The sequence below is a fragment of the Puma concolor genome, chromosome B1 (genome assembly GCF_028749965.1).
Source record: "Puma concolor isolate L17-30 chromosome B1, mPumCon1.1.hap2, whole genome shotgun sequence".
NCBI classification, from domain to species: domain Eukaryota; kingdom Metazoa; phylum Chordata; class Mammalia; order Carnivora; family Felidae; genus Puma; species Puma concolor.
Genome location: NC_141670.1, coordinates 23,002,581 through 23,030,419, shown reverse-complemented (window position 1 = coordinate 23,030,419; position 27,839 = coordinate 23,002,581). Strand labels below are relative to the sequence as shown.

At 35.5% G+C, this 27,839-nt stretch overlaps 1 protein-coding gene across 7 annotated transcripts in view; it reads left to right on the top strand.

The window, feature by feature from the left end:
* The window catches only part of TUSC3 (tumor suppressor candidate 3), a 305,682-nt gene that overhangs the window by 265,686 nt on the left and 12,157 nt on the right, over positions 1-27,839 (top strand). For 3 of the 7 annotated variants that reach the window (XM_086703305.1, XM_086703302.1, XM_086703299.1), the window contains 2 exons: positions 6,022-6,096; positions 9,666-9,756. In XM_086703305.1, coding sequence (XP_086559431.1) covers positions 6,022-6,096; positions 9,666-9,756 — 166 coding nt within the window. Of the gene's footprint in view, positions 1-6,021; positions 6,097-9,395; positions 9,506-9,665; positions 9,757-14,123; positions 14,185-20,588; positions 23,314-27,839 lie in introns of those variants that run through there. The other 4 variants (XM_086703300.1, XM_025933019.2, XM_086703303.1 and 1 more) reach the window with 4 other exon arrangements.

Sequence of the window (27,839 nt, the reverse complement as noted above, 5' to 3'; positions counted from 1 at the left end):
ATCGTACTGGCACAAAAACAGACACAGAGACCAATGGAACAGAATAGACAGCCCAAAATTAAATTCCTGCATATACGATTTACTGAAATTTGACCGGAGGGCCCAGAACATTCCATGAGGAAAAGAGTCTCTTTAACAAATAGTTTTAAGAAAATGGATACGCGCATGCAGAAGAATACTAAATCGACACTTTTCCAAAGACGACATGCAAATAGCCAACAGATGCTCAACATCACTCACCATCAGGGAAATGCAGATCAACACCACTATGAGATACCACCTCAATTATGATGGCTGTTGTCAAAAAGGTAAGAAATAAGTGTTGGCGAGGCTGTGGAGAAGAAGGTTTGTTCTGTTCGTGCGAATGTAAATTGGTGCAGCCGCTATAGAAAAACAGCATGGAGTTTCCTCAAAAAATTAAAAATAAAACTACTATATGATTCAACAATTACCTTTCTGGGTATGTGTCCAAAAAAACAAACCCTCTAATTTAGACAGATGTATGCACCCCTCTGTTTATGGCATCATTATTTGGAATAGCCAGATATGGATATAACCTACACAACCTAAGTGTCTGTTGATAGACGTGTAAAAAACAAAAAACAAAACAAACAAAATGATAGGCATACAAACAGTCTTGCTATTTGGAATAACATGGATGGAATTTGAGCACAGTGTGCTAAGTGAGATCAGTCAAGAAAGACCACTACTGTATGATATCACTTACATGTGGAATTTTAAAAAGCCAAACTTGCCAAAACAGTAAAATGGTGGTTATCAGAGGATGAAATGAAGGGTAGTAAGACAAATGTTAAGGGTACAAATTTAATGAGAGTAGTAGTAAATAAGCCATAGAGAACTAATGCACAGTGAAACGAATATAGACAGCAATGTTGTAGTATGATCAAACTTGCTAAGAGTCTCGAACTTGATTATTTCAACCTTTAAAAAAGGATAATTATGTAACATGATAGAGGTGATAATTATTATTACAATGGCAGTCAAATTACAATATGTAAATATATCACATTAACATGTTGTACACCTTAAATTTACACAATGTCTTATGTCAACATACTAAAAAAACATATTAAGGTTTTTTTTTTTTTTTTAATATGTAAAAAAACACATCGCATTGTAGTTAAGAGCAAATAGGCATTGGCTTCGATAGCCTTGGTTTGAATTCTGGCTCCCGTAGTGCCTAACAGTGTCCCGGTTATTAACCCCTCGTAAGTTTCATTATCCTAACTTATAAGTAAGAATAAAACAATACCCACTTCACAGCACTGTTAAGGGGCTTAATGAGAGAAATCCATGCATAGTGCTTAGCTCAATTGCCTGCACACAGTTGGGGTAAATAAATGTTGGCTACTCGTATTAAATAACCTATATAAATATATACAAGACAATACATGAAAGGAAGAGAGTTTATATGCAACACTTTCATGTCCAGAAAAAGGAAGTGTCCTACAAATTAAGAAAAATACACAGATGAGGAAAAAGACTTAGGGGAAAATGAGCAAAGAAAAAGAAAAAAAAGCAATATACAAAAGATTAAAAGGAGAAATGAGCTTATCAAAAGATACTCAAACTTATTAATACAGATTCTCCCTCATCAGTTTGATAAAATCAATAGTTTGGCAATACTATTGGTGAAATATAAGGAAAATACAATATGATTAAACCTTAGTTAATTTGAAAATATGTATATGCACTCTCTAGAAAACTCTATGTGTAGACCTTAGAGAAAATATTGCACATGTACATGTAAAAAGATCTTTGTAGGAATATTCGTAATAGCAAATATTTGGAACAATTTTGCATAAGATAAATACGCAGTAAAATGTGGTTTATGCTTATGAAAATCTTATACATAATTTTCCCTTGCAAACTGAATTTGTGTGAAGTTCAAAAATTCCAATGAGAAGCATGTTGTTTGCTCACATAGTTTTCCCATCATATCTTAAAAATTTGTAGAGGAAAAATGGTAAAAACGGTATGAAGATCTTTGAATAGGGATATGTTATACTTGTGTAACTATAGTTAACATCCAATTTTTTTGCCTAATAAAACATACTTTTCCTTGAGATTATATCTACATATATGTGTATTTATGTCACATCTATATATGTGCACATGGGTGTTTGTGTATATATAAAATTTTACCCTGAGAACATTTTTATATATAGCTATACTCTTAATCAAAAATTTTAAGCATTTAATTTTGTAAACCTTATTTTCCTCAGATATAGAAATTGTTATTTTCCCCTTGATTTTATTAATAAAATTTCAGAAGCTATGTAGGAAACGGGGTTCTAAAGTAAGTATTTTATTTATAATATCTACATAAAATCATTTTAAAATGTCATTTCTAATTTGAATATTTGAAAAAAAATATTTTGTTACAGTTAAAATAATCTGAATTCTCTATGAATTTTCAGATCAAATGTGTCTATTTAAATGTGTAGATTAAAATTTGTACCTGTATAAAGTAAGGGGTGTTAAAGTGAAATATAAAATAGAAACCACACTTGAGAATTCCCCGGCAGAAAAAAATCATTCAAGCCACATAAACACTTTAAGACTAAATGTAGCCCTTTTCATGAGTATAAGCAAACCTTAACTTGGGATATTTCTTGTAAATACCTCTAATAATCATAAAAAAAAAAACTTATGTCATCATCTTAAAACTGGTATGAGATAATCACTTGTAACCAATCACCTGCCACCTGGAAACCCCCATTATAATAACCAACCACTATTAAAGTCAACAACTTCTTCATTTTACTTTAGAAGCCGTTCTGTAACTTCATGTCCCTGAGTTTTATAGTAGTAAGTCCTTGGGGTGCCTGGGTGGCTCAGTCAGTTGAGCATCTGACTTCGGCTCAGGTCACGATCTCATAGCTCATAGGTTGGAGCACTGCATTGGGCTCTGTGCTGACAGGTCGGAGCCTGGAGCCTGCTTCAGAGTCTGTGTCTTCCTCTCTCTCTGCCCCTAACCCACTTGCATTCTGTCTCTGTCTCTCTCAAAAATAAACAAACATTAAAAAATTTAAAAAAAAATTTATATTAGTAAGTCCTTGAATTTGAGGATTCCCCGTTTAAAAACTGTTCTTATATTCCCAATAAACTTACTAAGTATTATTTATTGACGTGGTGGTTTACATTTGGTTATTTCTGGATTTTTGGCAAATGGAACCAGAAAAAGATGAAAGGGAGACCTACTTTAACTCCTTAGGATCTATACAGTCACAGTAGCTTGCTCCAGGGAGCTAAGTCAAGCAGTAGAAATCCTTACATATGAACAGTTTGGTACAAGCTTTTAATTTTTTCCCATCACTTTATTATTAGCATTGTCCTATGACCCTAGACTTGAGTTTTTTTCCAGTGGATTATCCAAAACATTGTAAGAATAAATCCTTAAGGTGCACAGGCTGATAATACTGAAATATATTTCAATATGCTGGTAATAATGAAATATTGATTCTCTTATGTTACCCTTTTCAGGCCCTCATGACATGACTGAATCTCAAGGAACTCTAATAATTAACCAAATTTCAGTGTTTTCAAACTATGTATCATGGATCCCCCCAAATTTAGTGGTAGTATATGGTGTATACGTGTGTTCGGCTTGGTTTGAGAGGGGAGAGGGGAGAGGGGAGTGCTGATACTGCATAGTGCTGATAGTGGCTTTTTCTCTTGTATGTAGTAGGCTTCCAGGCAAGTTTGTTTGGGTTATTGTTTGGTTTTCTCCAGAAAGGGTTTCATAAAGGATTGCTAAATAGAATAAATTGAAAACTATTTGTTGACATATTAGATGAAGGGTTAGTATCCAAAATCTACAAACAACTTATCAAACTCAGCACCCAAAAGACAAATAATCCAATGAAGAAATGAGCAAAAGGCATGAACAGACACTTTTCGGAAGAAGACATTGAGAGGGCTAACAGACACATGAAAAGATGCTCAACATCTCATCTTCAGGGAAATAGAAATCAAAACCACAATGAGATACCACATAACATCTGTCAGAATGGGTAAAATGAACAGCTCAGGAAACAACAGATGTTGGCAAGGATGTGGAGAAAGGGGAACAGTTTTGCATGGCTGGTGGGAATGCAAACTGGTGCAGCCACTCTGGAAAACAGTATGGAGTTCCTGAAAAAATTAAAAATACAACTACTCTATGACCCAGCAATTGCACTACTAGCTATTAACCCAAAGGATACAAAAATGCTGATTTGAAGGGGCACATGCACCCTATCAACAGCAGCACTATCAACAAAAGCCAAATTATGGAAAGAGTCCAGATGTCCATCGACTGATGAATGGATAAAGAAGATATACATAGAATGAATATTACTGAGTAATAGAATATTACTCAGAAATTAGAAAGAATGAAATCTTGCCATTTACAACATTGGTGGAACTAGAGTATATTATACTAAGCAAAATAAGTCAGAGAAAGATAAATATGATTTCACTCATGGAACTTAAGAAACAAAACAGGTGAACATAGGGGAAGGAAAGGAAAAGTAAGATAAAAAGAGAGGCAGGCAAACCACAAGAGACTCTTAAGTAGAACAAACTGAGGATTGCTGGAGGAGTGTTGGGTCAGTGAATGGGCCAAATGGGTGATGGGCATCAAGGAGGGCACTTGTTGGGATGAGCCCTGGGCATTATAGCTAAGTGATGAATCACTAAATTCTATTCCTGAAATCATTACTACACTATATGTTAACTAACTTGGATTATAATAAAATTTAAAAATCAAAAAAAAAAAAAAAAGAAAACACTTTGTATAGAGAAGTTATTGTAAGCATAAATGCCTAACTGGAGAAGTCAGGCATCTTTTGTTTACCAGAAATTGGATAATAGGGTCATGAAAGACTCAAATATTTTACAGTTATTAATCAGTACTTTGATCTAAGGGTTTTGAAAATGGAGTGGAAATATTTACTCTGCAGAATTTTCCTTGACTTCCTCCACTCAATTGCATACACATAGGCAGATAATATTCTTTGAGCTTTCACAGTTTGGAGTAGAAGACATTAGAGACCCTGTACAAGATACTAATGCTGGGTGGTACATTTGTAGCAGTAGAAATGAATACAAGGGAACCTTAGTAAAGTTGAACAAATTGAGGAATTTCTGGGCTAAAATTATTTGCCTCTTCATTTTTTTAATCCATTAGTCATTTGGGCAGAATATATAATAAATATATTTCCAGAATTGATGAGTTCTTAAATCTTGACATTAGTCCATGTCAAAAATGTTTTTTTTAACACGGTTAAGAATTTTCTTATAAAAGTGGAAAGCTCCCCTCATTTTCTTAATCTCTGGCTTCTTTCAGTATGGTATGAAAATATTCATCCTGAGCAGACATTAGGTACAGAATTTTGTGTTCATTCTTAAAATGTAAATTTCACTAAATTAAGATGCTGCTGAATTTGTTAGTGTGTTTTATTATAATGTGCATGTTTTCTTTTGTAAAATTTGTAATTGAGTAACAAAAAATTTCCGAGTGACACAATACCTGATCTTAATAAATGTTTCTTTAAACAAGGTAATCTATGAAACAGCACATTAGTTAGAAGTCAGGCAGAAAAAAACTATGCACACAAGCACTCGTTGTGAACTGGGGGGCAAATCATGGTAAATACAGTCTAATTTTCCGTGATTGCTGATGAAGTTTGTCCCTGTGACTAGAACTAGTACATCTCTTCATGTATAACATGAAATGGCATAACTGATTACGAGAGCCATGTAAATCATATGTGCTAAGAAATTAAAGTCCTGGAACTTAAGAACATTTTGAGTTGAACCTTCAAAATCTCGCCATTTCAGGCAAATACACAAAGAATGGTAATTTTGTGTTGGATAATAAGAATAAGTCCTATCTACCTCTGTGTACAGTTGCAACTTAACGATTCTGGAGCAGAACACATTGTGTTCAGATCCAGAAAAATTAATAGATTTTATCCGCGTGTATTTCTACTGTTTCCTTGACAACTACTATAGATGCTGCTATCACCATGGGGATGGTTCTTCTAAATGAAGCAGCAACATCCAAGGGAGATGTTGGAAAAAGACGGAGTAAGTCTGTGTTGCTATTTTTGTAGTTTTGCTTTAGTCTTAAGTTTCATTTAAATAAAATGGGAAATGTATAAAAGTCCTTAGAAAACAAATTTCTAAAGAAATGTTCTGATTTAAGTGTTTTTGGAGGGCTTTTCTGTTTTGTTTTTGTTTTTTGGGTTTTGTTTTGTTGTTGTTGTTTTACTTTTTTTTTTTTTTTTTTTTGGATGTGTGTGTACAAATACTTAAAAATACATTTCTTCCAAAATGGGTGTGGGGGATTTTCTGTGGAATTGCATATAAAGGAAAGCTGTCACCCTTGTCAGGGCTGCTCGGACCCATGTCTACTGAAGCTGAGTCTCCGCAGTAATGTCCACACTACAGAGTGACATAAAATTCTCTGTTCAGAGTCTTCAGAGACTTTATTGATTAAGGCTGTGTTCCTTTTACCCCAAGAATCAGGCATACATTCAAGGACTCTGTTTTCACATGGGTTTTGTACACTGAAATATAATACCTTTCCATGACCTCCAAACCTCTTTTGATCAACATTTGAAAAAGGAGTGATCTGTTGACAGTGTCTCTTCCAGGGTCTTTGCCTTTCCCGTTGGTATTCCAAGATTTACAACTGTACGGATTTCCAGCATTCTAAGCAAGTTAACTAGGTTTTATCCTTCCTTCCTTCCTTCCTTCCTTCCTTCCTTCCTTCCTTCCTTCCTTCTTTCATTTATTTTTTTTATCCTTTGGTAGAACTATTCCTTTCAGGGGGTTGTAGAAAAAAAAATACATTTTTATGAAGTAATAGATTTTGGCTAGACAAAGGAAAAACATATGAAAAAAATCTACCCTCAGGAGCATAGGTTAGGAACGAAGAGAGGGCCTTAAATTTCCTACCACAAACCTTTTTACAGTATTATCAGATCCCTATATAATTTTATGATTAAACCCATAATTAAAATTTTTCCCAATACTCTGCATTTCTGGAAACTTTTTACACCCTGAATTTATTTATAGGTATCCAAGAGACACATAATTTATCTTAGTTTAAAATAAAAATCTAGACTTATTTTCTTCTTGTAAGTATCACCTATGGTGACATGTATATAAATAAATCATCGTGATTTCTAAATAGTTGTCTTAAGTGTTAAAATATTTTGGATGTAATTTACAGTTTAGTCTGTCCTTTGTTTTCCCATGATTTACTATTGTAAAGAAACTACTCAAGACTCTAATGCATAAGTAATGTGCAGAATATCATTTTATGATATATCTATCAAACAATATGATGCTCTTGGAAATGACAGATAATGTTTATGCTATTTATTATATGTCCTGTCTTATTAAAGTAGGTAATGGTAAGAAATACATAAATTTTTAATCTTACAACATCTGTGAAGTTTATAAAATCAGTACTTCCAACTTTCCTCTTGGTAGAAATTTCTCTGCCTATCACTCCAGCCCCAGCACTGTCAAACTATTTATTCATGTGTAGTTTGAGAGGAAGAGACATGGGAAATATATTTTACAATTATTCCTTTTTGATATATAATAATACAATGGCTGTGATTGTAATTGCTCAGGTCAGAATGATTGTGCCATAGCATTTTCTCACAAGTCTGTTAACTTGTCTGGGCTGCAGCGGTTCATTCAGTTAATTACTACCTCCTCACTAGTACTCACTCAGTTCTGCTCCCTTCCCTATATACGAGGACTTGACTAATACTATTTTGTTCCACTGCGCAGAATCAAGTAAATATATTGTTTTACTTGATCATGTACTTTGAGCTTCATTGACCATGGAGCACGACCAAAGTGGCAAAGGGAATAAAAGCGTTTTACTTAGCTTCTAAAAATTAGAAAAGAAAGAAAGAAAGAAAGAAAGAAAGAAAGAAAGAAAGAAAAGAAAAGAAAGAAAGGATGAAGTGTTTGATAAAAATACCAAACGTGGTGAGGTATGAAATAAAGCATCACGTAATTATGGGTTTAGTAACATTGTTATAAGCAGGGATGTTTTAACATTGTTACATCTAGTGCCTGCTGTCTGTCATAGTTGGATAGTCCACACATTTTTAAAAAGGTGTGTTTTTCATTTTGAGGTATTCAACCAGATTTTTACTTTATCTTCTGCCAATATTCATTTGAAGTTCAACTGCATGAACTTTGTCTGAAATGAAATGTCACAGAGGCTGCAATTGAATGCTTTTAAGCGCTTATGACTTTCAACAATTTGTACTCAAAACTGATTGATATTCCTGTAGAATTGAATGAAAACTGACAGATTTCTAGACCATTTTTTGACAGTATCATACCTTACCTGCTGCTTGATTTCCAGGATTGTAATTAAACCTGGTCTCAGACCTGCTGGAAGAATACTTTTAAATGTATTTTATCATTATGGAAGTATATAGAACTGCTAACTTTTCCTTGTTCTCCTGTGCCTTAGTATTTCATTTCTTTACTCCTCTTTCTTTTACAATTATTTCAGATTTTTTTCAATATTTTCTAAGAATTACCTGAAACTAATGAAAGTATACAAGTATTGTGCAAATGTTTGATTCTTAAGACATGCTTAGATTTTTCTTAAGAGCTAACTCCAATTTCTACTTATTTATGGCATAGATTTAACTCAGTTTCAATTTTTTAAAATGTATTTAAGTTTTTCATAATTCTAAACATGTCTGCATTTAATTGGCTCAGATTTTTAACAAGTATTTTAATTTTATGAACATATATTTTACTAATAGAAATAAATTTTGTTTAAATACCCAATATATTTTCATATGTACTCCCATTGTATATGTTACAGATATTATTACTCTTTTAGAGTAAAATCTTCCTAACCATAACAGAAAGAAAAGAAAACAAAAAAGTATTTTCCCCATTGTCAACTTGCCTGGTTTAAAGTGGTAGGGGAAACCTAGACCACAGCACCTCTTACTGTAATACTGGCCTTCCCTACCTTCGTGAAAACAAACAACTCTTTGACACAATGACCTACAATGTGGGGGGATGTCCCCACTTTGGCTTTCCAGAGTCCACATTACTTTGCTCCTGAAGCCTTTATTCTTAACTTTTTGTCCACCAGGATGACTATTTCTAAGTAATAGGCTTTTACCGAAACAGTTATCTAGTCAATAACCTAAAATAACATTTCCTTGTAAATATTGCATGGCACCTGAAAAAAGTAAAATTATAGTTACTTTTCTGATAATGCAAATGTCTATGCTAATATAGCCAATGCTTTATAATGCAGGGGCTGATAATCATGTTTGTGGTTTTCACATATTTTGTCTTGTTTTGATCCCTCTGGGGCATTTTAGTACTCGTAGGAACTCTCTACGAGAAGAAAACCACCAGAAGACTTAGATCAGTCACTTTTGTTGTTTTCATACCCCACATAGTCCATTTTCATTGAGAAGAATGTGGAAAATAATGAATACATTGTATTTTGGATTATCTGGTTTGTTGTGCCTGTATGTGCCATGAACTATTAAAATGTAAGTATACTGTTATTAATTGAATGCATTTCAAAAACACGCATTTGGGTTGCATGTGTCTAGACCCTAATAGCATTGTCTGTCTCTTTCTAGTAATTTGCCTAGTGGGATTAGGCCTGGTGGTCTTCTTCTTCAGTTTTCTACTTTCAATATTTCGTTCCAAATACCATGGCTATCCTTACAGGTAATATCATTATATTAATGTGTGTGTTTGTGTTTTTAACTAATAAACAGAATTTCCATGGGTAATACATATTTAAAGGCTAACATAAAGTAGCTAACTCATTTGCCAAGTGACTTTAAACTCAGTTAAGCAAGTTTTTGAGCACCTACCATGTGTTCAGCTTAGACTTTGCAGAGGAGTTATTAGGCACAGGCCCTGTTCCCAGGCAGGGTATAGTTTCATTTTAGAGATGCGTATTACATATGTATTATATATGTACATGTAATAAAATGGGTTTAGCTTTGTGGAATTCATCAGAATTTCTCTCTCTTGTTTTGTCTGTCCATCTGATCATTCACATGCAGATTCTCTGGCTTCCTCAGGTTCATATAGGATACATGTTTCCTTCATTTTATTTCTAGCATCTCTCAGAGCTAACAAAATACAGTGTAGGAAAGCAGTACGAACCCGAAAAGATACTAATTTTACGTTTGACAGGTGTTATTCCTTTCTTAGTCTAGCACATGGATTTATGCTACAGTTACCTTAGTTGTGGTAGATCCTGCTTTGGGTTTTGTTTTTATTGCACTGCATCATTTTCCTTTTGAATAAGCTTTTATTTTTTTCTCAGAAATTTTAATCAGCTCTCTTGTGAATGATCATGGTAATAAGCAGATGATACACATCACAAGAGCAAGTTTTGCTAAAAGGACTGCAGAGATTACATGCCAAAGATTTGGACAAATCCTGAGCTAAATCCTAAAAACCTGACAGTCCAGGGGAAAAATATCTATTTGTACAACTAGTTCACTGGAGGAAAAAATAAAGGTGATAGCAGAAGCAAGAGTGACAGAGGTAATAAAGGAAAGAATGAAAGAGAGAAATAATCCTAAGAAGAGTAGAAATGTAAGATGTTGATAAGGAAGTAAAAGAAATTTCCTCCCACTGAATTGTTGTGTGTGAGAAGCTTGGTCAGTTATGAACATAACATAGCACCACGTTCTCAAACGGCTTCCATTCCCAGAAGGGTGTGTCTGTGGCACAAGCATTGTAGTACTTGATTTAAAAGAAAAAAAAAAAAAAAAAAACCAACTTGCTCTTCTCCACAAAAGCAGTTTGTAAGGAACGAGAGAATGAGATCTAGGACACCATCATCAGAGGAAAAGGAAAACATGCGAACATTCCCGAAGGCACGTGCTGGTCTGAGAACTTACGGAAAGACATTCGTGGCTATCCGTCTTCACAGAGGGTGAGGCCCTGCGTGTAACCCTGAGGACCAAGGGCTAACTCAATGTACTCATTTGTGGCAGACATACACCGAAGTGGGCTTGCAAGAGAATAGAAGAATGATTTCTCATCCAAGACCAGATCCTTGACTTTGAGATGAACTGCAAGGACAAGTACACTTTTTTCCTTTAAAACGAATGAAAAAACTGCCCGCTGCTTGCCTACCGCGGATAATACCTGTCCTGTGGATAAAACTGTTAAGCTCTCCCTTCGTGAAAATGCACATTTGAACATAACAGCATACACTAATTTAAAAATCACCTTTAGCCAGGGACGTCAGTTCTAGTTCTCCCTTTTAATTACAATGTCTGAGAATTATAACTTTTGTATCCAAAAAATACCACTGATAGTTTAGAGGTAATTCTGAACACAGTTCTGAATTTTTATTAGTTCCTCATAATTTTGAATTCTGTTTAATCTACAGTCTTTCATTTCTTCTGTATGTAGTCATCTTTACGTGTTTTATTTCTGTTTTGACTTCGATCTTAAACGTCGCAAAATCTTAAACCCTTACACCCTTCATGATATTTTCTCAGTACTTCACGCTGTTATTTTTGTTGATCTTTCTAACTTTTGAAGGGGATAGGATCTGCATGAAATATTTATCCTGTTTCCTTCAATCTGTCCCACATTTTAGTCTTAGGGGTTTTTTTGTTGTTGTTTTTCTACAGTATCAGTAGGTTTCACACCATCACTAACTCTCCTAGGTTCTCTGTTAGGTTTCAGTAAGCAAACTTCCTGGATTTAAATTCCTGATCTGTTACTGGATGTGTGACCTTGGACAAGTTACTGGACTCTTCTGAACACTGGTTTTCTCATTTGTAAATGGAAAAAAAATGTACATGCTTCATAAGACTCTTGTCAGGATTACATGAGAGAATGCATGTAGATTACTTAACACATTACCAAATACATGGTAAATGCCACATAGTATTAATTACTCAATAACTGTAAGTTGTTAATTATCAGTATTAATTATTCAATAACTAAGTTGCTAATTATCATCATTAATTCAGATGTAAATATTTCAAACTCATTTGTATTTAATCTCCTTTCCTAAGCAGGATTTTCTTTACACTGAGGATTAAGTAACTGTTTTATATTTGCATGATTCAGTTGAGTGAAGAACAGATTTTCCCTGAACCTTTTGATGAACTTAATTGGACTCCTGAGTCCCTTGAAACTACCAGTGAAATATCAAGATTATTAAGAATTTGGTCTAATTACCATCTGAGCCATGGTTCAGAAAGGAAATTTTATTCCAGAAGTAGCAATGAATTCCTTTTGTATATTAAATAAAGATTAACTTTAGGCTTGTCCCATCTTCAAAGAAAAGCAAAGAGCTAGTAGTGATACACGATAGTCTTCAGTAATGGGTAATTTACCATTATTTTTCAGGGACACACTTTGACCTACAAAAAATCAAAAAATTTCCATAAAAGTACTTATGACCCATGTCTCTCGTTTGGTAAAAAACTAAAATGAACCATTCTCTGTTAATTACCACTTCGCTTCCTGTTTATAAAACTCTTTAGAGAGAGAGAGTGGCAGAATGGACAGATAATATTTACAGTCAGAAGAGTGGAGTTCAAGTTTAATGTATATTATAGCGATTGAGAGCTCTAACTCTGCAGTCACACAGATCGGAGTTTGAATCTTAGACCCTCTCTTCACTAACTTTGAGACTTGGAGTTAGTCACTTAAGTTCTTGGTCTTATTTTTCTTCATTTCTAAAATAGTGTTTTAGTTTCTTTATGGGGTTTGGAGACAGGCTCAGTTGTTAGGTTTGTGTCACGTTAACGTTAATGCTGTATCGTTTGCCAAGATACTTAACTCTGCTGAGCTTCTTTCTTCATTGGTAAACTTGGTAGAACACCTGTCTCAGAATGTTGTGGGGGAAAAATTATATAATTCGTAGAGCCTGAAATGTAGGCTTCTCAATAAATATTGCTTCGCCTACATCTTACCTTTACAATAACTTCAGCTTTTTACCTCATTACATTTGTGTTCAGCATTTTACTTCATTACATTTTTCACTAAGTATTCATACAGAACTGTTTCATGTATTCAAGTCATTTTCATTCTGTAATACTGTATGGTATTATGGAGAGAAGTCCTTGAAAATACCTTTTTTGTATCTCCAAAGTGCTGTGCACATAGTAGGTGCTCTTCATATTAGTTGAACGTTGAACTCAAAAACATTTTTTATTTATTCATCATCTAAATGCAATAGGAACCGTTAAGATAGAAAAGTAGTGGGGAAAAAAGAGTACTGGTTTGCCACATTGCACAACTCCAGAAGATGGAATTCACATCAAATGACACCCCATGGAGTTGTCAGGGTATTCCACACACCTAAAGGGATGTGTGGTGTGTTGAAAGATAATTATTTCAGAAACCAGAGCTATAAAGATACTTATTGCAAACTCAGATTGATTCTTAGCTGGCTGACATCAAATATTAAAAATCTATTATTAATTAAAATTGCGTATAATGGACATAGAAACTATCTTCTATTGTTTTTTTAAAAAAATACTTGTATTTCCTGATGTCCTTGGCTATTTTGAGAGATAATGAGTAACAAAAAATGGATTTACCTTCAGTAATGGAAAATACACAAATAGCTGGAAATGAGAGCTATCCATATGAATTTTGAGAAAAGTATGATACTGAATAAGTACAGCAGGGCCAAAAAATCCCAGGGTACAGTATTATAGCAGTATCACATTAATTTCTATATCTTACATGTGGATCTTTCATCTGTAGAGACCATATTAAATATAGCCTTGAGCCGTACAGATATAAAAATAATATCAAAATGGTGTGGTGATCAGCCCATAATACATGTAACTGCTAAGAATTTCACTGGGATTGTCTTTCTCCTGCTGGGTTCCAGCTTTGAAGAATGACATAAGTGACCAAAGATGTAGAGAGGATTCGGGGAAGAGCTGGAATGCTCTAAAGGCACCATTGTCTGGCCCTTCTCTTGTATAGATAAGGAATACAGTGCTAAATCTTGTAATAATACTGTGCAAATGGAAATTGAATCTTAAGGACTATTTTTTCCATATTGTTGTATTTCATTGTGGTGTGTTGGAAAGTGATCTGGACTGAGTGAGAAGATATGATTTGGACCATGGCACTTTAAAACTGTAACCTCAGGCAAGTCTTTTAATCTTCTCTGAGCCTCAGTTTTCCTCATCTTTCAAATAAAGGCCATAATATTTATCTCATGAGTAAGACAAGTTGTAGCAAACTATCGTTTTACAGATGTAAGATAACTTTTAACTGTGAGACCCCACATTCCAGTCGTGGGCTACTGTGCGTAGCGGCTTTACAGACAAGCCCTCAGATACAAATCTCAAGCAATAGACTCTGACCCATGGAATTAACCATCTGACAAGCAGTATATTTTTAAAATACTCCTATATGTGCATACACACTCCACTCCAAACAAAATGTAATTTCATTTAGTTACCTGTGTTTTATTACTTTAAGGAGGAAAGCAGAACCAAAACAAATGACAGAAATATACTGAACTCTGCCTAGGACAGATGTAGTCTCAGCCCTTTTTCAACTAATGAAAATGTCAAGATAATAAAATAAAATACAAGTCTCTGAAATATGTACTAAGATTTTTTAATTTTTTAATGTTTATTTATTTTCGAGAGAGAGTGTGTGTGTGAGCAGGGAAGGGTCAGAGAGAGAGGGACACACAGAATCCAAAACAGGCTCCAGGCTCTGAGCTGTCAGCACAGAACCCAACACGGGACTCAAACTCACAAATCGTAAGATCATGACCTGAGCTGAAGTTGGATGCTCAACCGACTGAGCCACCCAGGCGCCCCTCTGTACTAAGATTTTTAATCAACATTTGGTAATTTCAGCAGTAAATACTAGGAACCTCTACATAAGACCAAAATAATTTTTGTAGAAATTTGTTTTGTTCCTTGACGTTTTGTATGGCACATTCCAAGCCCTTCAACCTCAGAACACATAGTCTGAGCAGACACACACACACACAGATAGCTCTCGAGGGTCAGTTCGGTCTTGAAAGTGCAACTTTCTCCACCATCCAGCAACCCACTGAAAACAGGAAAAGCATAGGGAGCTCCCATGGCCTAGAAGACTTTGTGCTTCTTCACCTTTCCCCCAACCTTAGTCCACACACTAGCTTTATGTTTTACCCCAGAAATAGTATCCACATTCCTGATCATGTCTAATCATTAATAATCATGTTAGACAAACTAAGTTTCTCTGTGTTCAGGCCGTGTAGAGAAGTGGCCTTGGCAGTAGATTTGACCCCTGGTGCCCTGTGCGACCATAGATATAGAAAGGTTTCCATACTCAAAGATCTCTTCCCTTCTCCTAATAAAGTCCTAAATTTCCTTAGGCCTTGTTTTAGATCGTTTCCTTCAGACTTGAAACTTTTTCTGGGTTCAGTAATTTATTATTACAAAGCAAAGAAGCAGTTTAAAGAGGCCTAGCTAACAGCCATAATGTACTTCTCCCTTGCAGTCCCTTAGAACATTTAATAGAGAGTAAAAGTTAAAAAAAATCTCAAGAATAGGAATCATTGAGTTCCACCAACTACAAGGCCAAACAGGAGTGAAAAATCAAGTAGTGGGCCATCCATGCTGTCTGGAAAGAAGCAAGGCTTTTCCTGTCTTCTATACTTTTTTTTTTTTTTTCAAAACCAAAATGAAGTGTGAGCAACTGCTGATTGAACACATGAATGATTTCTGTAAGACAGAGTGTCTTGTAATCAGGTCTCCCTGACCTAGTTTGAGAATAGGCAGTAAGTATAGTACAGAAGAAAATTGTGTCCACCCGAAGAGCTCAGAGAACTTAACAAGCTCCCAGTTGGACAGAATTCATTCATTTAAGAGCATTGTGTACATGCTGGTTTTTTTTAAACACCAACAAAAGACAGTTTAAGGTAAGTAAAAACAAAATGCACGCCACTGTTTCATCCCTATTTAAATATTTCACAGGAAGAAAAAAGGAATAAACATGCTGTGCATATAATCAGTGTCTCCAGTGACCAAAACCAGAGGTCTCTTCTCGTTCTACAACCCACATAATCATTCTAGCACTTTGGTTGACCAGCTCCTCTTTGAAACGTTTTACCTTGGATTTTGTAACATGATACTTTTACACCTTCCTTTTTCCTTCCCAGTTATTTCCCACTTCCATATGCAAGTCAGATCCTGACCACCTTTCACCTGAGATCTAGAACCAGACCTGAATACCACATTACCACCTCACCCCCCACACGGCTAAAGGGCAGCCTCCTCTGTGCTCCAAACCTATTTTCTGCTCTTCTCTCCATTTTCCCTAAGACGACGTTCTTCTCACAGGCCTAGAGGAGTCACTCGTCTGGGCCTCCATCACTTTCTGTTCCCACTGCTGCCCTCTTGATACACGTGGGCCTTTTTCAGACTATCCCCTAAGCTTATCTCCCAATGTATAGTCATTATCTTCCATAAGCAATCACTTATTCTAGAGTAATACAGAATTAATTTAAGATATGCACAGATTATGTTGCTTTATCAAAATCCATTAATGGATAATAACAAGAAAGAGGGAAAAAGCTAATACATATTCCTTTACATGATCTAGAGAAGCAAAAAGGAAAAAAAAATATGAAATTTTTCATAACACCTAGGTTATCGATGTCAATTCTTCGGCTTGTTTATCTTTTGAACCTAAGAAGGGATTATACCATACATATTTTACAAGCTACTTTATCCCTCTCATATACATCGTGAATAGATTTTAGTGCCATTAAGTATTCTACAATATGATTTTACTAGCGACATAATAACTCCATTGTATCCATCACCTTAAATTCTTTCAAGTTTGATTCCGTCTGTGTTCTCTATTTCTTCTTATAACACACACAGCCTTCATCATACCCTAGGACGTAGTAGTAGACGAGTCAGCACCTATTGCCTGTGACCACATCTGGCCACCTGGCCATTTTTGTGTGCCACGTCAACTAGCAAGTGTGTTTACAGTTCTAAGTTAAGGGGGGGGGGATATCTTGTGATGTGTGAAAATTATTTAAAATTCAAATTTCAGTATCCGTCAAGAGTTTTATCAGTACACAGCCAGATTCATTTGTTTCTATATCGTCTATGGGCTGTATTTGCACTACAACAGCTTAGTTGAGTGGTTTCAACAGAGACTTCTAGCCCACAGTGTGTATTCACTTTCTGGGCCTTTTACAAAAAGTGTACGGACTCCTCATTTAGACATACTGAATACAACACAATGTTATTGTCATTCTTTGGCACATTTCTGCACTCAGCCCCTTTAGCCTAAGCCACTATCGCTTCATTTAACTTATTCTCAAAGTCAGAGTTTTGCCTTATATGCTTGTTTTTCAATTCCTCTAACACTTTGACTTGCCATCATATCAAGTATATCACTGTGCTATACTTAATTTTGTCTGGGTCTTACTTTCCTCTGGAAGAGAAATATAATGGCCATGACCTTTAGTCATTACATGTGTTACGACCACCCTTCTATACATGATATTCTCGCATGCGATAGGTGGTCAATAAGTCTTTGCAGAATACTGATGGAGATGGACAATGTTTGGCCCAAATTTGAGAAAATAACTACCATTTTAAACAATGTTGCTCTAGAAAAACTTATTTTGAATTTCAGATAATAACCTTGCTACCAACTTTTAGAACCTTGGTTCTCAGCAAGTCAAGGACTACATTTTTATGTAAATAAAATGTGTGCTAGTGTGAGGGAGTAATTAGGAAAGAGCCGGACCTGGAAGGTGTTTTGAGATTTCCATCCCACCCCTTCTTTGTATACACAGTCTCCTCTGCATCAGTGATGTGCTCTAAACAATAATCAAGTTACACAGACTAGAAGGGAATAGTTGCGCCCATTTAAGCTAGAAAAAGGGAGAGTTTCTGGGACCTAACTGTGCTGGTTCTACCCGGCTCTCTAATCCTCCTGTGTAGAACTCACCAGCCTGGCCTCCAACTTCTACTACTACTTGAGTTCGTTGACCATACATACAGTCACTTCAAAGCCGGTCACAGTAGTCAGTGTCTGTCACACACGTGCCGACTACCATGAACTGTGAGGAAAACCATTCATGACAGGGTGGAGGAGAGTCTAGACAGAAGTTGCTGGTGGCACCCAAGGCAGCTGCCCCCTCTCTGAGGAAAGCAGCCACAGCCCTGAAAAATACATTTCAAATAAGAGGAGGCTACTCTGGTTTGCTATTCAACAGTTTTCGTATTACACAAGTATTTAATACCTTTTTACAGTAAGCATTATTGGAAAGATAATATCCAAGCATTATTAGAAACATAAATATATGAGAACTGTTATGCCCTAAAATTACTAGACAGGTAAATAAAAAGAAAAAAAAAAAATCTTGTCAGAACTTGATGTGTAAGACTGAGGGACAAGTCCCGAGTGGTGAAATCCATATGAAACATTCATACTGGAATATACGTTGGCTATTTAATATTAATATTCATGTTGATATTGAATGATTACCTAGAGAATAACAGTGTACCCTTCTCTAAGAAGCATTTTAAGCAAACAGTTTTGACAGGCTTCAAGCTGTCCAATGTCTTCGAACACTTGTAAACTTACAACGCTTTTTATGAAAAGGATTTTAACCATAAAAGAACAGGAAGTACTCTGTTAAACTTATCCTTCATTGTAGAACAATAGTATCAGTTCAAGATAAAATATATATTTGTCATTGCACAAAAGAATTGTTTTAACAGCTTTTTAGAAGAAATAAGTATTTTAGTTTGGGAAAAATCCCTAGCATGAACCAATAATGTGGTAACTAAGGATTCTTAGTTCATTTTAATATTAAGAAGATACAGAGATCCTTTTATTTTGTAAATTTAACATCTAAAAATGATAGAATCTTTTTTGCTTTTCCAGCTCCCAAAAGTTAGGAAGTATAAGATGATCACAGGGGTCATACTACTGTTTTTGCTCTTACGGTAAAGTATTTTTAGCGGTGATAAAAGGTGATCTTTAGTGCACCACACCTTGAAATGTTCAGACCATGTTTAGAAAACAAAAACCAACACCCTACAAATCCTCAGTTTTGTTAAAGTTATAATTTTTTCAACTTTACATTTTAAATTGTTTATGATCAAGTTTTCTTTTTATCATTAACCCTCCTTCTTCAGTTAGCTTTAATCTTTAGGGGAAGCTTAAAATGCATGACGGAAAATGCCAGAGTTCCTCTCCAAAGGCCACATCCACGTGCATTGCCATCAGTGTTAAGGATTGTGTGGCCTGAACGGCAGCCGCTGCTGAATGCGCCGGGGACGTTTCCTGCGGACATTCTTGTTCTCAGAGGGGGTTAGCCTTGCGGTACCTCAGCCAGAACTTGCTAGTTTGAAAACAGAAGCAAGGTCTTGTTGCATCTAGGTATCAGCACATGATTTCCACCCTTTACTAATTCCTCAGAGACAGATATAGAGAGTAATTGTTTTAGTTTGCATAGCATGTTTACTTTATAATTTACATGATATAACATTTTAAGTATTTACTGCAGATTTTATGTAAGGTTTTATTTTTTTAATAGTGTTTACTTTGAGCACATCGTGTCACTAGGTTTGTAAAGTACAAGCTCTAGAAAGAACTCTGGAAATCATCCAAACAAACGTTCTTCTCACTAATGAGGAAACCGAGGTTCAGAAAGACCAAGAAATATATGACGAGGATATTATAAACATCCAAATATTAAACTTACTAAGCTTAGTTTTCCAGCTACATGGCTTTTCAGCTATAGCAACCATTAACTTCATTTTCGTTTTAATGTTTAGTTAAAACGTGGTTTGTCTCTGGTTGTCCCCCAAAGTTGTGTTGTCAAGACAAAAAAACCACCACGTGTTAGAAAAAGGTACAAATCTCAGACAAAGTCAGTCAATGTTGTTTAAACTGACTTACCATTCTACAAGTTCTATTTCTGTTCATAGATTAAAACTTTGCTTAGGGAAGTTAAAAACAGCGATCTTCTGCTTTCATTTCTGTATGGACAAGCATCCATTTGTGTTTCCTCAGAATCTGATGACACCATTTACATGTACGTTCTTTTTGGTTCAATATAATTCAGTTATATGTTTCATTTGAAAGAGATCAAGTGTTCAGTTATTTTGTGTAAGTGAATGAATTGCGGATTCAAGAGAAAAAAGAATTTTGTTTTAATCCATCCACAGTTTTCATTCTAACTTTTACTTACATTGCCAGTTCAAATGCTGATTTAACTATGCTCTAACCAGCAATGAGAGCAGTTCATAGAAACAGGGTATTTTACCCAAACTTAAACACCACTAGTTCAAGTTCTTATCAGCATCTCTCCCACCCCTGCCTCTTCTCCCCACAAGCGTGACCCCATTTCAGGAACTAGTTCAGAGAAAATGCCCCGATAAGAAAGGAAAATGAGGTGAATTAATTATAATTATGACATTTTATATTACATTTACATGTAGTAATTTAGAATGAATAAAAAGCATATTGTGTTTCCTTATTTTCAGCATATAATTTTCTTTCTTTTTCAGCTTTTTAATTAAATGAAGCCAAGTGGGATTTGCATAAAGTGAATGTTTACCATGAAGATAAAGTGTTCCTGAGATATATTTTGAATTCTTGAGTTCATTTCCACATTGTGATAATCTAGCTTATTCTTGTGTAATTTTTTTTAAATGTGAGTTTTCCTGGTAAATTTAAGTTACGGAAGTAGATGGTTCAATTTCATATTAGCGCTGGAAAGAACAAAGGAGACATTGAAATGTTTTCGAGCATATTATAGTCAGCGTATGCCTTAGGACTGAAATAAATGACAATGTAATTATCAATTCATGTGTTAGAACTGTTCACTCATTAGTAAGGAAAACCACAATGTTAGTAAGAGGAAACTATGAAATATATGTTAAAGAATCCTTAAGGTTGTACAGAGATAAGGTGTATGCATGAAAATGTCACAGTGAAACTCTACTCTTTGTCACTTCAGTATAAAGGATACGTGTATGATTAGAAATAATGTTTTGTTCTTATTAATCATAATTAGATAAAGAGGGAGCTGGATGAATAGTGCCTGTAACTGGAAGCCTAACCTGGGAAGTGGAGGTTTTTTCCTAAGATACAAATTTTAAAGCAAACAGGACCAAATCAACAAGCTTGAAGGCATCAGATGAGGGAAGCCTCCCGCCCAAACTAGACATTAATTCCTCTCTGACTTTAGAGCTATCAGACGTCAGAGCAGTCCTTCTCTCATTTCACTTCCGGGACGAGTTCTCAGAGCTGACTGGTTGCTGAAATGCTACCGTTTTAAAATTTAGATGTTAAGTTGAAACCCTCTTTAGTTTTAAATACATCTTCAGCTAGAGCACTGTGATAGACTCACTGAGAATTCTTTCTGTAGGGGTGGGGCGCAATGGGCTTCCCTAGCCTTCTCTGCTTTTCCCAAGACATGGAAACTTCCCAGCAGTTTGGATGAACCTGGAATCAGAGAAGTCTGGTTATGTACCTGCTGGGCCCCAGAGTTTGGGGGAATTAGTCATACTTTTTCTTTGTCTTCCGTCTTTGGAAAGTGTAAAATGAAACCAAAATTAGACTATAAAAAAAGGAAAAATCCAGGAATCCAGACTTAGAACTACAAAACTAACCCAGTGTGGCCATTTTCCCTATGTTCCATGGTAAAAGTTTGCAATTACAACTTGGTTCCCTGAATCCAGATAGCTAGAGAGCAGTCATCCTGTACATGGGTGACTCAGTGAAGCTTTCTATTATGTTTGTATGTCCTCTTTTAATTTATAAAGCGCTTTGGTAGATTTTTTTTTTTTTTTTCTTCACAACAACCCTGTAAAGTAGACAGGAATATAAATTTTGTCTGACTTACAAAAGCACTAGAAGCTGAAAGCTGCAAAGAATAGAAAAACAGAGCCTGTAACCGGGCTTTCAAACTTTCAAACCTGAATTTTTATTTTCTGTGGTGCTAAACAGTTGAGAAACACAATCAGCTCAATCAACTTTCTTCTTCTTCTTTTTTTTTTTTTTTTTTTTTTTTTTAAGATTTTGTCATCTAATTTTCATTAAGATCCAAATAATAGACCATGGAGAACTTTGTTGGTTAGGAGTTTCAGGCACACAGTTTCAAACAGGGACCAGGTGTACATCCACTGAATTTACTTATTTTGTACCTTTATGAAATTAATAAAGAATGGGAAATATCAAAGCCTATAGGGGCATATGAAGCTAAATTCCAGGGCAGTATGTGTGCTAGCAGGAAGCTGTCTTGTCAAAACATGATATGCAGTGAAAATTGCATAGTAATTCAGAACTATATTCACCTTACTACATATTCCCAAATCTGTTATTAAAAAGCACATTAGGTCCCCTAGTTCCTGTTCAAAGATTGATAGGTTTAGTACTGAAATGTCACTTATGGAAAAGCATTAAATGATCATGATCATTTATTTAATGCCTATCCCTACGTAGCACTTGACATGTACATGTAACTCCATTGAGTATTTTTACAGTTTCTAAGATTCTTTGAGAAAAGACATGCAATTGAAGTTTGAGACCAGATTTTACATGTAAACATATCTTTATTATAATTACGTTGGTCTGTCCCCTTAAGGCTGAGAGTTCTTATTAAACAACATACATCTGGTCTCTATAAAGCTTAACATAGTGTTCAGTCGTGACCAAAGTCAGACAATGGCCCAGGTAAGGAGAACTTCCCTATCCCATATTAGTAAAAGTTTTCTAGCCTATATTATGTAATTTCCTCTCAACATTAATTTTATGTCAACTATAAAGACAATTTTTTTTTTTTTTTAGCATTTTATAGCTTACAAAGTTGTTGCTTTTCTAGACTGTTGTTGCATTAGGGAAGTGATTCTAGAAGGAAATAAACTGCCTCAAGACAAGTTGTTACTGGAAAGTGCTACAGGCAAAAACTACAAAGAGTGGTTCAAATGGAGTTTGCTTTCAGAAGTTTGCATGTGGAAAACCACACATGTGATATATGCTACCTTTACCTTTGCCAAACAATTCACATTGAAAAATTAATTTGTATCTACTATGCTATATCCTCCAGCGTCACTTTTCAACCCTATTTGCTGTTTTGAAGACTCCCTTAAAAACTGGTATATTTCACCATCTCCAGTTAGAATAAAAAGAATGGCTTTCCTACTTAGAATAAAAAAATCTTAACATAAAGTTCCATCTAAAGGAGTTTAATTTCTAACATCTGATGAATAAAATGTTGCATTTTGCTCAGCTGACTGTTCTTTTCATCAGATATTTCACATGAGTAAGCCTAGGAGTGTTGTGTGTATACTGTCATTTTCTTTTGCGTATACAGTAATATCCCTTGTCAATTAGCAATCCAACAAGCATGGTGATTTAGGGAGATTAGATCTTGTAACCATAGAGCTTGACAAGTACTCCCTTTCTTGCAATTAGGAGAACCTCCCTAAAGGTATGTGAACAGAGTAGTTATTTCTAAACAAGGCATATTATTTTGAGATGAAACACAGTAAACACTGCATTTTAAAAGTACTGGTAACAAAGGCAAACACATTAACTAGAGCATCGAGGAACAGAACAGTTGAGTGGACTTTAGGAGACAGTGTTCCTCAGAGCTCATTAACCATTCGGTTTAAAATATTAAAACGAGGTTTTTCATATTCTAGCAAGAAGCTGTACTGGGTCAAACCAATAATTTATCTAATAGAATTTTTCTAAGAGTGGGAAAAGGGGGACCATAGTAGTCACACTAAAATGGTACAAGTATGTTCATGTTAGCCTCTAAATTCCTTTATTTAATTCATGACCGTATGTCATTTATGAATCTTTCCATACTCCTTTTGTTATCTACTTACGTCTGAAATATATATATGCTGTGTTTTTATCATATAACAGTCTTACGTATATACAAAGTTTTAATAAAGTATCACACATTCGGACTATAATAGGAAAATCAGGTCACTTGTTGGTACGTGTAATTCCATTAAAAACGATGCATACATATAGGCAATGAAAATGGCAAGATGAAAAACTCTAAGGACGCATGCACTCCACAGAAACACTAGGAAAACTGGCAGTGTCCCTCAATGTTGCTTGAAGTCTGAAAGATAGTGAAAAGTTGACAGCAACCCTATGAATGCTTAAACAAAATATGACTGAAACTCAGATGGATAGTTTAATGGCATTTTAATCTTAGTCTCCCCAGTCAGCAGTGGTCTTACCCAGGCAGCCTGTGTACCTGACTGTAGAGGAGGCAGAATGCTCCTGTTCCTAAAGAATAGTGTTTTGACCTGAGGATTACTGGGAGAATTCAGGCAAGGGGTTTGTCTTTGTTTGACCTAACTCAAATTCCTCAGGGTAGAAAAGTGGCTACTAGGGTGCTTCTCTGAAATAATGAAATGAATTTTTGCCTCAGGCAGGAGCATGGTAACAGCTGTGACAGACATAGACACAGGACTGAATGCCTGAATGAAAGGAAGAGCTGGAGAGTGAATTACTTTGGGGAATAAAGGCTTTGAGAAGCTGCCACGTGCCAAAGCCCAGATCAGGATGCATCCTCAGAAAAGATCTGAGAAGACGCTAAGCTTTTGCCTCTTGCTGATGTTTACACCCAGCCCAAGCAAGACATGAAGGCTAGAGCACAGTTGTAAACTCCCTGGATAAGTGCTCAAGGTGCCCCAACAGAGTCAGTCTGCAAAAGCCCAGGGGACTAGTTTCTTGTTTCTTTTTCTCTCTTTTGTCTGCAGGCACTTAAGGACACCTCTGTCAAACCACTAGCTGACCACTAAACCAATGAAACACAAACTTCGCAGACCACAAATGACAACATAATTTTACAAAAACAGTTTTGAAAATTCACTAAATAGCTACAAACTCACAGCAAGCCACAAAACCTAGTTGTGGAGAGGGAGCAGAATCCAATTTCTAGAGTTGCTTCATTACAGTATGTAGAATGACCAGTGTAGAAAACATACAAAGTATAAATTATACCCATACACAGGAAAGAAGTTAACAGACACTGTCCTTAAAGCAGCAATTCAACTTCCTAAAGACTTTACCTAAAGTCGGTAATGTACTCAAAGAGCTAAAGGAAACCAGATGAACAAGGTATCACCAAGTAGAGAATATAAATGAAGAAATAAAAATTATAAATGGAGTCAAATACAAATTCTAAAAGTGGAAACACCGTAAGTGAATTGAAGAAGTCCCTAGAGCAACTCAACAGGACACACAAAATCAGACACAGGGCATGAGATGTAATTTGGCAATAACCTCATAAAAACAAATGGATAGAACTGTACATGAGCAGTTCTTATACACTATCAAATGTAAGCTGCTATTAATTCCAACTAGATTGTTATAAATTTAATATAAACCACAAAGTAGTAAAGGAAGAAGTGAGTAACTATATATATAACACATGTTGAAAACAAGTTGTAGAATGACAGAATTCCTTATGAGTAATTAAATATAAATGCATTTAGCATTCCACCTAAAGGAAAGATTTGTCAAAAGGATTTTTAAAGTATGATATAACTATATAAAATTACATACCAAAGGAAATCTCAAATCAATACCCTTACTTTACACCTTAAGGAACTAGAAAAAGAAAAGCATTCTAAACCCAAAGGTAGCAGAATGAAGGCAATGATAAAGATTAGAGGAGACCTAAACAAGCTAGAGATACAATAGAGAAACAATAGAAAAAGTCAATCAAGAGACACCTGGGTGGTTCAGTCAGTTAAGCAACCGACTTCAGCTCAGATTATGATCTTGTGGTTCATGAGTTCAAGACCTGCATCGGGCTGTGTGCTGACAGCTCAGAGCCTGGAGCCTGCTTCGGATTCTGTGTCACCCTCTCTCCACTCCTCCCCTACTCACACTCCCTCTCACTCTCTCAAAAAAATATATAAACATTAAAAAAATTTTTTTAAGAAAAAAAAAGTCAATTAAACCACAACTTGGTTTCTTGAACAAAATTGACAAACCTTTAGCTAGACTAAGAAAAACAAAAATAGTTTTCAAGCTTCTAAAATTAGAAAGTAAGAACATTAACACCTATCCTACAGAAGTAAAAAGGAGGATCAAAAAGTTCTGTAGAAAAATCTTGGAAAAATGGTATTCTAGGAAGATTCTGAGCTTACCTCTTCTTACAGACAAATCAAGGCTTCACCTACATATAATGCAATTCACTCAGAGTGACAGTGAAAATGACAAAAAACACACGCACAAAACAGAGACACAGTGGGAACCCACAAGCAGGAGGGATAGTATAGGTATGGAGGTCCTCCATGAGGAACAAAGGGATTAAGTCCCATATGGGGCACTCCTAGCCCTGGGGACCTGCACTGGAAAGCTGAGCCCCCATAACAGCAGAGCTTAACTCTGGGACCTCTGCAAATCAGTGGGGCTCAACCACCTAAATGCTGTCAGGACTGGCATTCTCTTGAAAGCAGCTACCAACCCAACACACCTGGCAGGCAGCCCCAGTGAGGATCAGGAAGATGCCTACTGAGCCCTACAGGATGCCTTCCACCTAAGGCCACTACCTTCAAGACCAGGAAATGCAGTTGACCTCCAAAAAGCATAGAAACAGAGAGAGACAGACAAAATGAGAAGACAGAAGAATATGTCCAAACTAACAAGACAAAAATCTCAGAAATGCATAAATGAAACAATCTAATTAAGAGTTCCAAGTAATGGTCATAAAGATACTCACTAGACTTGAGAATGGATGACCTCAGTGAGAACTTCAGGAAAGAAAACATAAAAGCCAACCAGAGCTAAAGAATACAATAATGAAAATAGATACACTAGAGGGAATCAACAGCAGATTTGAGGATATAGAAAAACAGATCAGTGATCTGGAACACAGGGTAATGGAAAGAACCCAACCTGAATAGCAAGAATAAAGTATTTTGAAAATGAGGATATTTTGAGGGATCTTTGCAACAACATCAAGTGTACTAATATTTGTATTATGGGACCCCATAATGCAAAGGAGGAGAGAGAGCGAAAGGGGCAAAAAACTTACTTGAAGAAATAATACCTGAAAATTTCTGTAACTTGGGGAAGGGATCAGACATCCAGGTCCATGAAAAACAGAGAGCTTCAAACAATATGAACACTTTGTATGCAGGTCCATACAGACAATGATAAAGTCAAAAACTAATAAAGAGTATCTTAAAAGCAAAAAGAGAAAAGCAACTAGGTACATACAATGGAAACTCTACAAGGCTATCAAGAGATTTTTCAGCAGAAACTTTGCAGTCCAGAAAAGAGTGGTATGATATATTCAAAGCCCTGAAAATAAAAAGCATACAACCAAGAATAGTCTACCCAGCAAGGTTATCATTCAGATTTGGAGGGGAGAAAGAATTTCCAAGAAAAAAGTTAAAGGGGTTCATCACCACTACACTGGCCTTATAAGAAATGTTAAAGGACTTCTTTAAGTGGAAAAGAAAAGGTCATAACTAGGGCAAAATTATGAGATAGGAAAATTTCACTGATAAATCAAACATACTGTAAAGGTCATATATCAAATACTTACAAAGCTAGTATAAAGGTTAAAAGATAGAAGTATTAAAATCAATTTTATCTACAAATATTAAGAGATACACAAAATAGATGTAAAATACAATGTCTTATTTTAAAAAAATGGCAGGGTGCAAAGAGTAAACATACAGTCTTTTAGAAGATATTCAAAGCCAACTGACCCAATTTAATATAGACCCCTATATACATAGGAAATTATTTATGAACCTTACATTAACCAC